Here is an 18379-nt window from a genome sequence, read left to right as displayed (position 1 = left end):
CTGAGATTCCTTCCATCCCTCCCTCTGCCCCTCTCCTGTGCTTGTGCTCTCTCTCTTTCAAAAATTAAAAAATAAAAATAAATAAATAAAAGTAACTACTCCTATTAAAACTGCTGACCCGAGGGGCACTTGGATAGCTCAGTCATTTGCACATCTGACTCTTGGTTTGGCTCAAATCATGATCTCATGGTTCGTGAGTTCAAGCCCTGTGTAGGGCTCTGTGCTGGTGGCATGGAGCCTGCTTGGGATTCTCTCGCTCTCTTTCTGCCCCTCCAAGCACACTCTCTCTCTCTCTCTCTCTCTCAAAATAAATACATAAACTTAAAAAAAAAAAAAAAAAAACAGAAAACTGCTGACTTGAGAAGTTCATGGGAATAGCACAAAAATCAGGTTATAAGCGAGGAAATTAAAAGCATTCTTTACTTTCAAATAATAAAGTACTTCTTGTTAATCATTTTATAAGTTAGTTAAATGACAACATTAAAAGTGGTATATCCATAAAACAGTAGAACAGCAGTTTATTGTCTCATGATGTATCATTCTGTGTTTCTCTCAGAAGACTGAAAATCATTTTACACTCTTACATCTCTTTTACATATTGCATATCAGTGTCCAGACTTCCTAGACCATAAATCTGAGGAAGGGAGGTCAGAAGTGAGACTACCAGTGCCAGAATAGGACCACTTAGGAGAGGGTGGAGATGTGTATGGATTTAAAAAGCACATTCAAAATGATCATTGTTCTGATTTAGCCATGACAGGTGATATGGTGTATTTTGAAGTTTCAAAGAATATTAAAGGATGCATGGTTTGTTTCCCAAAACGGAGCACAAGTTAAAACAAATTTGAGGATCACTACCCCTAAATCTACATTGCTTTCCACAAGAACAGGGTAGTACAATAAAATGTCAGCTCACACTTGAGCAAATCAAAATTCTAGGAATTCTTTGTACTGGAGGAGATAACGCTGCATAACATACCCCTGTGTAACAGTCTACTGAGTTCTCTAATCAGAGTAAGCTTAGACTTTAAATTTGACATATACAAAGTAGAAGCTTTCCTACCTACCTAAAGCATGCCTATACTTATCACCAAAAGTAGGTGTACTTGAGAAGTAAACACAGCATTTCAACTTAGTATGATCTTACAAGGCAGAAAAAAAAAGGTCGGGTCACTTTCCTTACAGCCACTTTTCACCCACAAGGAAGGCAGCAGCCATAACCTTTCTTTACAAAAAAGATGAAATCAGTATCATTACAAGACTGGATTATTAAAAATCTTGAGTCATCACTTCACCACCAGTCCATAACTTCTGGGCCCATGGGAGCAGCCGAGTTGAGAATTAGGGACAAGTTGGAAATTTCCTTAGCCTGTTGGCAGCAGTCACCACGTAGAAATGTTTCTTGGTGTTAAAGAGGGGGAAAAAAGGATAAAAAGTATATTTTTAGACCAATTGTTTTAAGAAGAAATAAAAGGACTTAAGCAAGTTTAGCCACTTGGGTTTGTTCAAAACTGAGAATCTAATGGGGAAAACAAGTTTGTGGCAAAATTCCAGTAGAACAGCCCCATGACTCTGGAGCATTTGAGAGCAAGTTATGAAGTGAGAAAATATACCCTCTTCTTGTGAAAAATGGAGCCCACTGGAATGGGACTTTTCAAATTGTGATTCAAAATCCACCAATGAACTGGAGAGTGTGATGCTAAGTGAAATAAGCCATACAGAGAAAGACAGATACCATATGTTTTCACTCTTATGTGGATCCTGAGAAACTTAACAGAAACCCATGGGGGAGGGGAAGGAAAAAAAAAAAAAAAGAGGTTAGAGTGGGAGAGAGCCAAAGCATAAAAGACACTTAAAAACTGAGAACAAACTGAGGGTTGATAGGGGGTGGGAGGGAGGGGAGGGGAGGTGATGGGCATTGAAGAGGGCATCTTTTGGGATGAGCACTGGGTGTTGTATGGAAACCAATTTGACAATAAATTTAATATATTAAAAAAAAAATCCACCAGTGGGTCATGAAAATTTGGTGGGTTATGACCAGCACTTTTTTTAATGAAACCAAATACCATAGAACAGAAAATATCAGAGTGTATTTCACTCTGTTTAGCAAAGGCTGGGATGTTTTTGTTTCATATGTGTGTGTATGTATACATATTTTTATATACTGGCTCTCTAGGTAAAGGCTTTTATTTTTGTTTTTTAGTGAGGATCTGAGTTGATAACAATATGTTGGAAAGCCACTTTTCCTGGAAGGCAATTTTTCTTTTTATATCCATGATACCAAAGGGTTCTGTTGTAAACAAAATTATGAAGCTTTTAAAACCTAATAGGGCTTTCCCAGCCCCTCTTTCTGAAATGTGGAGGAGTCAGATCTCAAGCTTCAGGCAGTAAGTTCCAAGCACTTCCCTACTACTGTTACTGAGAACATATGCTCAAACTTTATTCTGTCCTTTCAATTGTCCATATAAGTATGAACTAAATGCCACCTTTATACCAGTTGGTTTTGGTCTGTGGCATTCTTTAATCAAGATCACAGGTTTTGTGGGGCGCCTGGGTGGCGCAGTCGGCTAAGCGTCCGACTTCAGCCAGGTCACGATCTCGCGGTCCGTGAGTTCGAGCCCCGCGTCGGGCTCTGAGCTGATGGCTCAGAGCCTGGAGCCTGTTTCCGATTCTGTGTCTCCCTCTCTCTCTGCCCCTCCCCCATTCATGCTCTGTCTCTCTCTGTCCCAAAAATGAATAAACGTTGGAAAAAAAAAAATTAAAAAAAAAAAAAAAAAAAAAAAAAAAAAAAAGATCACAGGTTTTGATATAAGAGACTTTTTTTTCCCTCCCAAATAATCTATTTAGAATGAAAATGTAAGTTAAAACTTAGCAACATTTCTTTCAAAGGACACATTAAAAAGACAAATGCTACCTTAAAAAAACAAACAAAACAGATACCTTCCATTTCCTCTGAGCCATGTATTTCTGCAATAATAATTGGGATTTGAGACAAACTTTGGATTTTGAAGCTTTGGCAGGCAAATTATTCAACCACTCATGTTTCAGGCACTGCGTGGCACTCATTCTGCAACTGTGAAATCAAACAGAGGTTGAAACTTTTAGTTAGGGTTGCCTTTTCTGGTTTTCCAGAAATTGGTTCAGCTGGGTAGGAAGTGTTAATCAGTGAATCGATTAATCATTCAAGCAGATTCATGCCACAAACTAAAAAGGAACTCCTTATGTCTAAAATTCCCTTCCTTAAAAGTAAAAGAAAGTCATCAACAAAAATGTTCACTGCCTTCTACAGAGGGAATGTATCACAGTGATTAATCACCTCCTCCAGAAAGAGCTGGGAAATTGAGGCAGGAAGTAGGAAGGCCAGGTGGGCCTGCAATTGCTCTTAAGAAGAAAAAGAACATAACTCTTGAAAGAAGCTTGTCTCCCCTTCCAGAGAATGATGTCCTTTTTGTTCATTTGAATTAGAAATATTTTACCACTCATAACTTTTCACAATCAGAAGAACAAAATAGTAAAGGCCAGGGAACTATGGGCTGTCTCAGAGCTCAGACTCTTGGGCCTCACCCTGGGTCATTTGCCATTATTTCTTTATGTCTGAGTCTCTGAGTATCAGAAAACTCCATGGTTCAACCCATGACTTTGATATGCCTGCTGAAAACTAAGTAGGTCTTCATTATCAACAAATGAGGTTTTCTGGCTCTTATTCTGGGGAATAACATCTGCATATCTCAACCTTTTTTCAACATTAATCTATTAAAGTGATTACTTGATAACTTACCAAGGACTAATTTATATATGTGGTCCTTTTTAAAACTCTATCTAGATTTTATGCTCCTGTTGTTTATTTTTTTATTTCCTTCATCTCTTTCCCTGTTACCTTTTTTGTTCCAAAGCCATAGCAGACTAAGAAATCTTGGACAGAACTGGTCCAGAGAAAGCACAGCACCAGCCTGATCTTCACAGCACCCAGATGGATGGTCACCATCAGAATGGTTTCTGAATGACAAGCAATTAACAGTACCTCTTCTCTTTGACCAGCAGGCGGGAAACAAAGTCCTTGGCCTCTTCTGACAGCCCTTCAAAGGTGTCAGCGTCAAACTCCCAGCTACAGTTCACAATGAAATTCATGGTCTCTGCATCTGTTTCCCCTAGAAATGGGGATAAACCACTGAGTCTACAGAGGAGAAAAAGGACTGTCAGTATGTAGAAGCCATATCTGCCAAAATGCAATGACGGGATAGAGGTCTTACAAGGTACAAGCAGCTCTAACCAGAATTCAAAAGAAAAGTACCCCTATTACTTCTCAACAGGAGATAGTCCAGTGTGTTCTGTTAGGGGAGGAAGTGGCAGGACTAAAAATTTAGAGGCATGAAGAGTGTTTGAATAAATCCTCCATCATGCTTACCTATTTTCCCCTTAGCCTGAAGCCTAAGAATAAATTGAGGCCCAATCCAATATGTCCATTTATGAAATACATGTTAACTTAATTTAAAAATATCCTAATATGTCTCTGATACAGCCTGGCTCATTTAAATATTACTCCAGGCCTCAGGGGCCAAAGGAAAACTGGCTTCATTAGGTCCCTCTAGAGTGAGGGTAGAGAGATAGGACACTCTGGCTGGCCTCGGGCCTCAGACTTCCCCCACCTGGTGAGGTACACACATACAAAGTGTGGGGACACAAGGTAGCAATTATGCCATAATGACAAATCTGGGAGCAAAGCATGACTTGATTGGACCTCTGAGGAAATAACCAAGGGAATTCACAGAGAGACAAGGATGCTTAGTCTGTGTACATATCTCCTCTCAGTCCATGCTAACTCTGCTCCCTCAGTCCATAGAAAACAGGAAGCACAGGACAGGAGGGACAAGTTAGATGATACATCAGACAGTGTTCTGCCCTGTCCATCTCCTCTCCTTAACGCTCTGGTGCACTCCAGCCCCACTTGTACTATAGCACATGCATTTCCTTGCTGGAGAGCTTCTTCTCTGGTGGGAGCTGCTTTATCCACCCAGAAGTTTCAAGGAACCAATGCTCTCAGGACCAGCTCACAAGCAATAACTGGTAAGAGTTGGTGTATAAACACCCTTACACCCTCCCCCCTCAGAATAACTGTGAGGGGCTGTTCCACGATGGATCCCAGACTTCCCCGACAGTATTCAACTCCAGTTGCCTACAGTGGTAAGTGCTCAATAACACATGCTTTACTGGTGTCTTCTCCCATCTCACTCCCTTACTCCTCTGTTGGCGTTTCCTGGGAACAGCTCTCAAATAAATGACTCCACACTCAAATGTTCTCTGCTTCTAAGGATCCCAAACTAAAACAGATGGCCCCTATTCTCACTAGGAGCCAGGCTCCTGGGCACTCACAGCATGTAGGTAATGACCCCCACACTCCACATGTCTGTAGGGAAGGACACAAATTCATAGTTGACGACTTCTGGGGCCAGGAACTCTGGAGTGCCGAAGTTCACCTTAAGCTTCTCCCGAGGCTTGTACCTGGGGACAACAGGATGCAGAGGACCATGGGAGTGAGCCCTGAGAGAATTCCTGGGACTAATTCCTGGTCAGAGCTAGACATTCCCAACCTTTCCTGTCTGCCATGTTGTCTGGACCTCACATCCCACCACGTGTGGTTTTCTGGATAATCATCATACTCCCAGGCCCCAACTTTAGACTTTCCTAAGTCACTAGGGAGAATCAGAAAACCATAGTCCTCTTCCTCCTAGCAGTTACAATGTCAAAAGGAGAGAAGATCAGTGTATCTTATTTGGCATGCAACCACATGAGCAAACACAAACAAATTGGATAGCAGCTCTCTGTGGAGGTCCGCCCTGGTAGTGTGACCATTATTGTTGGAGAGATGACAGTAAGAATTAGAAAAAGCAAATATGTTCAATATCACAAATCATCAGGAAAATGCAAATCAAAACCACAATGAGATACCACTGCACATCACTGCTACTATAAAACAACCAAACAAACAAAAGATCAGAAAATAGCAAGAGTTGGCTAGGGTGGGGGGAAGTTAGAACCCTTGCTGGTGGGAATGTAAAATAGTGCAGTTACTATGGAGAACAGTATGGCAGTTCCTCAAAAAATTAAAAGTAGAACTACCATATGATCCAGCAATCTCGCTTCTGGGTATATATCCAAAAATTGAAAGCAGAATCATGAGGAGATATTTATATACCTGTGTTCATAGCAGCATTATTCACAATAGCCAAATGGAGGAAGTAACCCAAGTAAGTGTCTATCAGTGGATGACTGCATAAGTAAAATGTGGTAGATAAAAATACATAATAATAATGTGGTAGGTAATAATATAGTGGAATATTATTCAGTCTTAAAATATAAGGCTATTCTGACACATGCTACAACATGGGTGAACCTCCAGGACATTATGCTAAGTGAAAGAAGTCATTTGCAAAAAAACCAAATACTATATAGTTCCACTTAGGTATGGTACCAAAAGTGGTCAAATTCAGAGACAGAGGACTTTTTAATTAATGGTGTGTTTTGACAACTGTTTACAGGTTCCTTGTCATGAGCTGCTGTGAGTTAGGTCCAGAATACCATGTACCACCCCCCACCACTGGTGATTCACACCAGTGTGGTTGAGAATAAATGATTGTTTTAAGCCTCTGCAGTTTTGAATCATTTGTTAAACAGCAGTACTGTGGCAGTAACTCAGCCTAAATGTCAAAATATCCACCAAGACCCCCTCTCCAAATTCCTAGCATAAGGCCCTCTGTGACCATAGGGTCACCTATGAGGTTGCAGCGTCACAAGGTTTGGGGTGGGCATCTTCTTTCCCTGCCAAAAGATCTGATGAAATAGGCTTGGATTCCAATCTGAGCCCTGGAGCAACATTCTGGAGACCAAGAGTAAACTTCCCGTCCTGTCCCTATCCTTGACCCTTGACATGAACCTACGTAGACCCACCGATGGCTCTCACTGCCCAACCTGGGGTAATGTTGGTCCCTCTTGCTGGATGTCACAGCCTCTGAACATCCGTATGTGCCCCCTACATGACCATAACCCCACTGACAATCTCAGTACCTTCTAATAGCTCCACCCAGAAATACAACTTCACTTTCTATGGTTTGTATTACAGGAAAAAATTGGCTTTTCCTCCCTCTTTATAAACATTTAATTCCTGTGACATATAAAATATGCTCAACCTGCACATTCCCCCACAGATTGTTCCTGCTTCCGAGGAAGCAGGCCAATTTGGCAAAACCCAATTTGCCAAATGATCCTTTCGCCCAATGGCCAGTTTGCTGGACTGTTGAGGATGTTTTTGATGTTTTCCTTTTGCCTCACAGCCAGAGCCTGTGACTCTGTCAGCACAGCTCTGCTGAGTGCGGTTTCCTGAGTACCACGTGTTCCAGACACCTGCACTTCCCCAGTGCCCAGTTTTATGTGGGTGGCCTTCTCTTAAATGTGGCTCTGCATGTTTATTTTCTTGAACTTGCTCTCTGCCTCTGGTTCATCAGCAAAAATTATTGTCATCAATGCCTTTGACTATGTTAATGAATTTATCAGACAGTTTGGGATGGATGACTCAGATTTTGACTAACTGATGTTTGGTAAGTTGACCTACAGCCTTTTTCACCTCTCCAGCAGGCAACACTCAGTGGCCTATAGTATAATGTTCCAGCTTCTTAGCCATGACATTCAGGACTCCCTATTAATGCCCTCATCTTCACTGTATCTCCCTCCCCCATCCCCACCCCAGCTCCTACCTTCCCCGAGAAAGCCTGCACATGTGCAGTGTACATCCTATACTGACACCACCCCAGCCCCTCACCCTCCCATCCCCCCCACCACCCTCACCCTCACCCCCAGCAGTGTTGTGCTGGAGCCACTTCTCATGGGTGCATGAGAGTCAATTGTGTACATCTCCTCCCAACTCTGTATTCAGTGATGTCATGTCAGTAGTTTGAAGTCAGCCAAAATTAGCAAAGGTTACAAATCAAACCCCATCCCCATCCTGCCCGCCCCTACAACTGATTGTTAAACATTTACCAGTATCTTACCGCCCACAGATAACACCTTGTCCATCGCTCCTTTTTAGCTGCTCAGAGACTTCCCAGAACCCAGGAGCCTCAGCTGGTTAATTTTTGCTCTGAATTCACAGTTTGTCACTGTAAATACTCATTTGGCAACTGGACATCTGGCATTTGTGAGGGTACTAATACACATCTGGGAGGGTGTACATTCCTGATGAAGACAATATTACCCCAAGGGGGTGAACACCGATTCTTGGAAGGGCAAAAAGTCTTAGCTATTACAATGGTTTCTGGCTTTCCAAAGGGCCACAGAACATAAAAAGATACAAAGGACAATTGTAGCATTAAATTTCATGAGGAGGGGCCTGGCGATTAGGAGAGAAATGTCTAAAAAGTCTCTTTGGAAGCCAGGCAGTGATAATAAAAAATAGATTCAGAGACATTGCTCTAGTGTATAAGACACACAATTGTATAGGATGCATCCCAACTTTATAAGACATTATTTGCAAAAATATTAAACAATTATTTACATTATGAATTGAATGTGATTTTGAAGCATTTGGGTTGGGGGATTTGGCACTGTTCATGAAAAGCAGTACTGTACATTTGGTACAGTAGGATGATATGAACTTCCCTCTGCTGTTACTCTCATGACATTACCTGTGGCCTCCCATCCATCATGGGGGCACTGAAAATGCATCTTTGACCCCTGCAAAGAGGTAAATTTACCACTTGACCCAGGAAGATTGCCACTATGGTTTTGAATGCTACTTGTGGGAGGCAGGTCTGGATATCAGAGGCTGAGCTCAGGCAAGTGGCTGTCTCCACTGGGACAAGGTTTTGCTTTCTTCCCCTTGTGGATGGAGCGGAAGATACCATTAGGCCGATAAAATGGCAAAAACAACTTCTTTGTGGAAAATGACCATCAGGGTGAGAGAAATTTTAAAGAGTTTAAATTTAAAGAAAATTCAGCTGTGGTGTGAAGACCTACCTAGAAAATATGTGATTCCCAGAGAAATGTCATTCTTGGTGGAAATAGAATTCTGGAGGAGTCTTGGAGGATGGGCATACAACTGTTGCCATGTTTGTAGACTATGGATGCTTGAAGGTTTGGGGGACATTCCCTCCCCAATATGAAGGGTCTGTTACTACCATTGCTAAAATCCTGCACCATTGGGTGTGCGTGCCAGGGAGCAGAACCCTGCAGAGGCACGGCATTCATCATACATTGGTCTGGACAGGTTTGTAAAACTATGGACATACTGTCCTTCACCAGGCTTTGGACATTTTAAGGGACTTCAAGATATTTTTTAAATTATATATGATGTTTATGTACTCAAACTTGAGAACCTAACCACCTTCATAGGATGGGTCTGCACTCTCTATGTATTATTTCATTTAACCTTCCTAACTGCCCATGTCAGCAAGTATTTCATGTTATCATCACTTTACCAAGATTTAACCAGTCTTGAGTGGCCCCAAACCACATACCCCAACATCACCCTACACTGTTACATATGCACCTTCCTATTTAAACCACTCACTTCCTGACAGGGAAGGTGCTAGATCCCTCACATAGCTCAGCACACCTTGGCCCCAGGCCTGGGGGATGAATAGAACTGATCTGAGGACACCCACCCAGTGGCACTCCTTGAACCGTCCCACCCTCTCTGCTCACACTGGGGTTTGAAGTACAATTAATCCCACAGCCTTTTAAGGAGAAGCAGAGTCATGCAAAGTCTGCATGAAGCCACCCCTGGGGTAGTAACAAGGCCTATGTGTACAACTGAAGGCCACCAGCCTCTCAGTGAAAAAGTTTTCTGTGTCAGTCCCAAAACTCAAAAATTATCTGAACTGTAACCACATCCAAGAGAGCCACAAGCAGTTCCCAAGGAGTTCTGTCAAAGTGTCAAACCACAACCCCCTTACCTTCTGGCCAGCCCAAAGTCAATGATCTTAATTTGATGTCCTGTCTGATTGACACACAGTATGTTCTCTGGCTGGAAAAGAAACAGATGTCTGCTTAGCTCAGCCAACAGCTAAGAAGGAGTCAACTCCCATGCTTATGTCAACAGACCTCAGTTTCCCAGCCTCCAAGACAATAAATGGCCTAGGGCAGACCTGCAGGGATATATAGATCATGAAAACAAAGTGGGCTGGTGTGAGACACTAAAGAACTGTGTAGACTGTGGAGAACTGGTGGCCTCCTGCCCTGTGAAAAGCAGCTCCAGCCACCAGTCACAATGAAGGAACGCAGGCCCAGTTGCCAAACTTCCCCAGTCCTCAAGAGAAGCCAGAATACATATTTTTATGTGAAAAATCCATGCTTTTAAATACTGGCAACTCAAATTTAAACATATACCCAAGTGCAGGTGTCAAACAGAACACTTCTGTGATGCAGACTTGACCCACAAGCTGCTTGTGTTGAGACTGTTGGATCAGGGTCATGGTTTCAAAGCCTAGCTGCACATTATAATTATCAGAGGATCCCTCAAAAGTCCCAGTGTCCAGGCCCCAACCCCGACCAATTACATCAGAATCTCAGGGGTGGGAACCAAAGCTTCAGAATTCCAGTCAAGGAGATCAGAGCTGCTCAATGTCAGTCAGTCTGCCATGTTATGGTGACAGCTGTGACCCACAGTGTAGAGATGGTGGTCTTGGGATGCTTCTCCTCTTAAGTCCTTCAGATCAGCTCTGAGGCCTGGAACGATGCTTGCTGCTTATGCAAAACAAATTTGGATACAGGTAGGGTGGTGTACACATATAGGGTGTACGGTAGAAATGCCCTGGAGACCCAAGGCCCAGTGCCTGAGGCCAAGGGGTCTTTTATCTGGGTCTGTGGCCTTAGGTGAGTCCATTCCCATTCCTGAAACCTCAGTGTCTCCATCAATAAAATGGGAATAATAACCACTTCCTGCTTTCCTCCTGGGAAGGTATGAGGATTGAATCACATGCATGAAAACACTGTACAGATTCCAAAGCAAATGTCAGGTACTATTTCTCTCAACAGAAGGTTTTATTGGTGCAATGGAATTAGGCAATGAATGCCTCAGATAGGAGCAGGAGATTTAAAGTCTCCATGTCTTCTTCATGAGGTCTGGAAAAACACTGTCTGATAGAAATATAATGTGAGCTACATACATAATTTAAAATTTTTCCAGCAGCCACATTAAAATTAAACAAATTAAATTAAAATTAAAATTAAAATTAAATAAGGAACTTAATATTTATAGCAGCATTATTGGAGTATAAATAATAAATATAAATAATAATGATGATATCATAAAATTCACCATTTTTAAAGTGTAAAATTCCCTGGGTTTTAGTACATTCACAGAGTTATGTAATAATCCTTACTATCCAACTTTAGAATATTTTTATCACATCAAAAAAAAAACCAACCTCATACCCATCTGCAGTCACTCTCCATCTCCCTCACCCCTAAATCTTGGCAAGAACTAACATGTTTTCTGTCTCTGTGGCTTTGCCTATTCTGGACATTTCATATAAATGACCATACAAATGCTGGCCTTTTACATCTGTCTTCTTTCACTCAGCATAATGTCCTCAAGGTTCATCCATGTTGTAGTATGTATCAGTACCTCATTCTTTTTCATAGCTGAATAATATTCCATTGTATGGATGTACCATATTTGTGTATCTATTCATCTGTTAGTGAATATTCAAGCTGTTTTCACTTTGGAACTATAATGCATAATGCTGCTAAGAACACTTATGTACAAGTTTTGGTGTCAACTTATGTTTTCAGTTCTCTTGAATACATACCTAGAGTTAAAATGACTAGGTCATATGGTGATGCTACATTTAACATTTTAAAAACTGCCGAACCGTTTTCTAAAGTGGATGCACAATTTTACAATCTTACCAGCAATGTATGAGAGTTCTAATTTCTCCACATCATAGCCAACACTTCTTATTGTCTGTCACTTTTTTTTTTTTTTTTTTTTTAGCTGGTCTAATGAATATAACATAGTATCTCACTGCAATTTTGATTTGTGTTTCTCTAGTGACTGATGATGTTGAGAACTTTTCATGTGCTTATTGCCCATTTGCATATCTTTATTGGATAAATGTCTGTTCAAATCCTGTGCCCATTTTAATTTGTCTTTTAATTATTGGTGTGTAAGAGTTCTTTATATATTATAGATGTAAGTCCCTTATCAAATCTATCGTTTGGAAATATTTCTCTCATTGTGTGGGCTGTCATTTCACTTTCATGATATCATTTGGAGCATAAAGGTTTTTAATTTTGATAAAGTCTAATTTATCTTTCTTTTCTAGCTTTTTCTTTTGAATCATATCTAAGAAATCATCACCTAATAATCTGAGGTCACAAAGATTTACTCCTGGGTGTTCTTCTAAGAATTTTATAAGTTTAGGTCTTACATTTAAGTCTACAATCTATTTTGAGTTAGTTTTTGTTTACAATATGAGTGTATTCTTTTGCATATGGATACCAAGCATGGGATCGTAGCACCATCTGTTGAAAAGATTATTCTTTCCCCATTGAATTGTCATGACACAGTTATCAAAAAATCAATTGACCAAATATATAAAGGTTTGGTTTTGAACTCTCAGTTGTATGCCATTGGGTTATCTATTCATCTTTATACACATAACTCATTGTTTTGATTTCTGTAGCTTAGCTGTAAATTTTGAAATTGGGAAATGTGTATCCTCCAGCTTGCTTTTCTTTTTCAAGATTGTTTTTGCTATTCTGCATTCCTTGAATTTCCATCTCAGTTTTAGGATCAGTTCATTGATTTCTGCAAAGAAGCCAGCTGCAATTTTGACAGAGATTGTGTTCAATCTATAGATCAATTTGGAGAGTATTGTCATCTTCACAATATTGTCTTTCAACCCATGACCATAGGATGTCTTTCATTTATTAGGTCTTCTTTAAATTCTTTTAATAATGTTCTGTGGTTTTATGAAAATAAATCTTGCACTTCACCTGTTAAATTTATTCCTAACTATTTTATTTGATTATATATTACAGTAGTCCCTCTTATTCATGGAGGATACATTCTAAGACCCCCCATGGATGCCTGAGACCACAGATACTACCAAACCTTATATATGCTATGTTCCTTCCTATATATACGTATCTATGATAAAATTTAACTTATAAATTAGGCACAGTAAGATAAAAACAACTAATAATAAAACAGAACAATTATAAAAATACTACTGGGGTGCCTGGGTGGCTCAGTCAGTTGAGCATCTGACTTCGGCTCAGGTCATGATCTCGCAGTCTGTGAGTTCGAGCCCCACGTTGGACTCTGTGCTGACAGCTCAGAGCCTGGAGCCTGCTTCAGATTCTGGGTCTCCCTCTCTCTCTGCCCCTCCCCCGCTCATGCTCTGTCTCTCTCTCTCTGTCAAAAATAAATAAACATTTAAAAATTTTTAATTAAAAAAATAAAAAATAAATAAAAATGTACTGCTAATAAAAATTATGTGAATGTGCCCCCCTCAAACTATCTTATTGCACTATACTCAGCCTTCTTCTTGGAATGAAGTGAGACGATAAAATGCCTATGTGATGACAAGAAGTGAGGTGAATGACATAGGCATTATGATGCAGTGTTAGGCAGCTATTGACCTTCTAACTGTATGTCAGAAGGAGGATCATCTGCTTCTGAACTGGTCAACCATAGGTGACTGAAACCATGGGAAATGAAACCAGGGATAAGGGGAGGACTACTGTATTGTAAATGGAATCTTTTTCTTAATTTTATTTACAGATTATTGATTGCTAGTATATAGAAATACAATTGATATTTATACATTTGTCTTATATCCTTTAACTTTGCTGAACCTGCGTATTTGTTCTAATAGTTTCCCTCCACCCTTCTTAGGATTTTCTATACACAAGATCATGTCATCTGTGAATAGAGACAGTTTTGCTTCTGCCTTTCCAATCGGGATGCTTTCTACCTCTTTTCTTGCCTAATTGTCCTGGTAAGAACCTCAAGTACAATGTTTAATAGCAGCAGCAAGAACAGACATCCTTGTCTTGTACCTGATCTTAAGGGGAAAGCATTCAACCTTTTACCATTAAGTATAATATTAGCTGTGGGTTTTCCATAGATGGCCTTTATCAAGCTGAGAAAGTTCCCTTCTATACCTAGTTCATTCCGTGTTTTCGTCATGAAAAGTTGTCTGGTTTTTGTTAAGTCTTTTTCTACATCTATTGAAATGATCATGTGGTTTTGTCCTATATTCTATTGATGTGGCATATTACATTGATTACTTTCATATGTTAAGCCAACCTTGCATCCTTAGGATAAATCCCACTTTGTCATGTGTACAATCCTTTTTATATGTTGTTGTATTCAGTTTGCTAATATATTACTGAGGATTTTTGCATATATATTCATAAGGGATATTGGTCTATAGTTTTTTTGTGTGTGTGATATCTTTGTCCAGTTTGGTTTCAAGATGAGACTGGCCTCATAAAATGAGTTAGGAAGTGTTCCCTTATCTTCTATTTTTTGGAAGAGTTTGTGAAGAACTGGTATTAATTCTTCTTTAAATTAGATCTTCTTTAGGGACACCTGGGTGGCTCAGTCTGTTAAGTGTCCATTTCAGCTCAGGTCATGATCTCACAGTCTATGTGTTCAAGCCCCGTGTCGGGCTCTGTGCTGATAGCCTAGAGCCTGCTTCAGATTCTGTTTCTCCCTCCCTCTCTGCCCTTCCCCTGCTTATACTCTCTCTCTCTCTCTCTCTCTCTCTCTCTCTCTCTCTCTCTCAAATAAACATTTAGAAAAACACATAAATTAGATCTTCTTTAAATTGGTAGAATTAAACTGGGCCTAGGCTCTTCTTTGTGGGTGATTTTTGATATTAATTCCATCTCTTTACTTGTTACAGGTTGATTCAGATTTTCTATTTTTTTCAGTTTTCAGTAGTTTGTGTCTTCCTAGGATTTGTTCCATTTTATCTAACTTGCTGGCATACAATTTTTGACATTATTGCTTTATAATCTTTTCTTTCTACAGTTTTCATCACTACAGCTAGTAGTGATGTCCCTCTTTCAATCCTGATTTTAGTAATTTATTTTCTCCTTTTGTCTTGGCCAATATAGCTAAAGATTTAACAATTTATTGATCTTTTCAAAGAGTCACCTCTTGGTTTCATTGATTTTCTCTATTGGTTTTTGTTTGTTTATTTACTTAGAGAGAGAGAGAGAGAGAGCATATAAGCAGGGGAGAAGCAGAAAGAGAAGGAGAGAGAGAATCCCAAGCAGGCTCCACCCTGTCAGCATGGAGCCCAATGCTGGGCTCTATCTCACTAACTTGAGATCAGGACCTGAGCCAAAATCAAGAGTTGGATGCTTAACTGATTGAGCCACCCAAGTGCCCCTGATTTTCTCCTTTGTTGTTTTTTCTTTTTTTAATTTACATCCAAATTAGCATATAGTGCAACAATGATTTCAGGAGTAGATTCCTTAATGCCCCTTACCCATTTAGCTCACCCCCCCATCCCTTCTCTGTTGTTTATCTATTCTCTGTTTCATTCATTTCTGCTCTAATCTTTAGTATTTCCTTTCTTCTGCTTGCTTTGAGTGTAACTTGCCTTCTTTTTCTACTTTCTTAAGGTAGGATGTTAAATTATTGATTTGAGATGATATCCATATTTGCAGCTACAAATTTCCTCCTGATTTAGATGCATCCTAGTATGTTGTAGTTCTAGTATGTTGTGTTCTCATTTTCATTCATCTTAAAATATTTTCTAAAACTCAACTTCAATAATATATTTTATTTAATGCAATATGTCCAATATTTCATCATTTTGATAGGTTATCAATATGAAAAACATTAATGAGATATTTTTCATTCTTTTTTCATATTAAGACTTAGAAATCTAATGTGTATTTTATATTTACAGCACATTTCAATTCAGATACTAAATTTTCATCAGAAATATTTTAGATGTATTTAGATTTCATGAATTAATTGTATTGAAATTTCATAAAATTTATAGGTGAAAAGGAAATTCACATAGTGAAGTCATCCCAAATATACTTAAAAGTTTACCAATAACTAAACTGACAGTTTTTAAATTTAAATAAATTAAAAATAATAAAATTTAAAATTCAGTTCCTCAGTCACACTAGCCACATTCCAAGTATTTAATAGCCACATGTGGGCTTATGGTTATTGTATGGGACAGCAGCTCTGGGGCTTTTTCTCCATGCTTTAACCCATGCAACACCCCTAAGAGGAAGATACTATTATTCCCCATTTTGCAACTGATCAGCTTATGCAAGATCAATCAATATGATCAAGGAACTTAGGCAAGATCTTTTGGCCATGAAGGAACTGAACCAACACAAGCCCTACTTTTGCCTGGGAAATGGGCCTTTGCAATAATCAACTCCTGCTGCAGAGACACAGCGTTGCCCCAATGGCAGGTCTTTGACCCAGAACCACAGAGCTGAAGCCTGTGCTTCCCCCAACTGCCAACCTCACAGAGCAGCTAATCCAGAGGGCTTGGAATTAGCTGTAGGAATCTGGGAAGCCAGAGGTCAATTCCCTATTATCGCTACCATTTTTCTAAGAAGTCCAACTTTACAATCTGGTGTCAATCAGAAAAGATGGTCAGAAGAAGCAATGTGCACCCACAAAGTTCTGGCCAACCTACTTCCCACCTTCTGTGGGGAGCCACTGAAATTCCTGAAAGGAGTTGTTGAAAAACACCCTCCTGCTTGCCCAGCTGAGTAGGAAACCATAGAAATGGCTGCCATGTATCAAGTGCTTACTACCAGCCAGGCATGACACTCCTAGGATGATCCTAGTAGACAAAAGAGAGTGTAACACATTCACTCACTGGAATATCACATGGCCCTTAAAGAGAATGAGAAAAGATGTCTATAATGTACTGTTAACTGAAAAAAAGGTAAGTTTAAAAACAGGATGTATATAGCATGATCACTTTTGTATATATTTGTGTATCATGCCAAACTGCTAATAGAGAAGACCTCTTAGCATGGACACTGGATGGGAAGAACTTTTACTGTGTATTTTATACATTTCTATATTGTCTATATTTGTTACCACAGCATATGTTCCTATTTTAATTTTTTTAAAACTAATCTTAAATGTTTTTAAGTTTTTATTTAAATTCCAGTTAGGTAACATACAGTATAAGATTTCAGGTGTACAATTTAGTGATTCAGCACTTCCATACAACACCTGGTACTCATCACAAGTGCCCTCCTTAATCCCTATCCCCCATCTAACCCATCCCCCACCTCCCATCTGGTAACCATCATTTTCTTCTCTATCGCTAATGGTTTGTTTCTTGGTTTGCCTCTCTCTAAAGATTTTTTTTTTAATTTTTTTTTTTCAACGTTTATTTATTTTTGGGACAGAGAGAGACAGAGCATGAACGGGGGAGGGGCAGAGAGAGAGGGAGACACAGAATCGGAAACAGGCTCCAGGCTCTGAGCCATCAGCCCAGAGCCCGACGCGGGGCTCGAACTCACAGACCGTGAGATCGTGACCTGGTTGAAGTCGGACGCTTAACCGACTGCGCCACCCAGGCGCCCCAAGATATTTTTAAAGAAAAGAAGGTCACTGTATCATTTAATCTTCAAATAACACTTTAAAGAGTTACAATTATCCACATTTTAGTGGAAGAACTGAGGTTCAGAGAGGCAGCATGACTCATTTGGTCTGTTGATAGAGTTCTTTAAGGTAAGAAAGCAGCAGAAGCTCAGGAACCCTGGAGGCCCACCCACCACATGCCCAGGTGGAGCCTGACCTTGAGGTCCAAGTGCAGGATATAGTGCTGATGGAGGTAATGCACACCCTCGCAGATCTGCTTGGTGAACAAGATCACATCCAGTTCAGTCAGCTGGTACTTCTCCTCTGTGATCCGGTCAAAGAGTTCACCTCCATCCACACTGCCAGGGCAAAGAGAGAGGTAGGCACTGGCCTGAGCAAGGCTCCCAGAGGACTTGTCCACTCATATCACCAAGGTTCAAAAGGCCAACCCACGTAAGCCCAAGGGTTACGATTAAGGAGGGATTAAGGAGGGCCACTGCCATCTGGGGTTTTTATGGAGATCTTTGTTCTGGCCCTTTGCCAGCTCAGAGTGCAGGTGGTAAAAAGAAACTGATGGGCCAAAGGGAATCCTGGGGATTGTCTTCAATGTTGATGATCCAGGCTCACTCTGGTGACTCTGTGCCAAGATTATAAACTTATTTGGCTACAATGTTGTTTTTTCACTCTTGGTAGAGACATGCCATGCCATGATATTACAAACCCTACCAGAAGGAAAATAGCAACACAAGCACAAAAATAAATGGCCTCTGAGGCCCTGATCTCAGCTTCAGG

General features: G+C 40.2%; 1 protein-coding gene across 2 annotated transcripts in view; it reads right to left on the bottom strand.

Moving 5' to 3' along the window:
* Positions 1–494: 494 nt before the first annotated feature.
* MYLK3 (myosin light chain kinase 3) overlaps positions 495–18379 on the bottom strand; it is a 44732-nt gene continuing 26847 nt past the window's right edge. For both annotated transcript variants that reach the window (XM_086689527.1, XM_025920701.2), the window contains exons 8-13: positions 17805–17946; positions 9945–10015; positions 5371–5499; positions 4022–4174; positions 2941–3073; positions 495–1401 (exon numbers count right to left, since the gene is read on the bottom strand). In XM_086689527.1, the coding sequence (XP_086545653.1) occupies positions 1342–1401; positions 2941–3073; positions 4022–4174; positions 5371–5499; positions 9945–10015; positions 17805–17946 (688 nt within the window). In that variant the 3' untranslated portion in view covers positions 495–1341. The remainder of the gene's footprint in view (positions 1402–2940; positions 3074–4021; positions 4175–5370; positions 5500–9944; positions 10016–17804; positions 17947–18379) is intronic.

The sequence above is a fragment of the Puma concolor genome, chromosome E2 (genome assembly GCF_028749965.1).
Source record: "Puma concolor isolate L17-30 chromosome E2, mPumCon1.1.hap2, whole genome shotgun sequence".
NCBI classification, from domain to species: Eukaryota; Metazoa; Chordata; class Mammalia; order Carnivora; family Felidae; genus Puma; species Puma concolor.
Note: the sequence above shows the minus strand (reverse complement) of the source record. Positions and strands in the feature narration are given on the sequence as shown.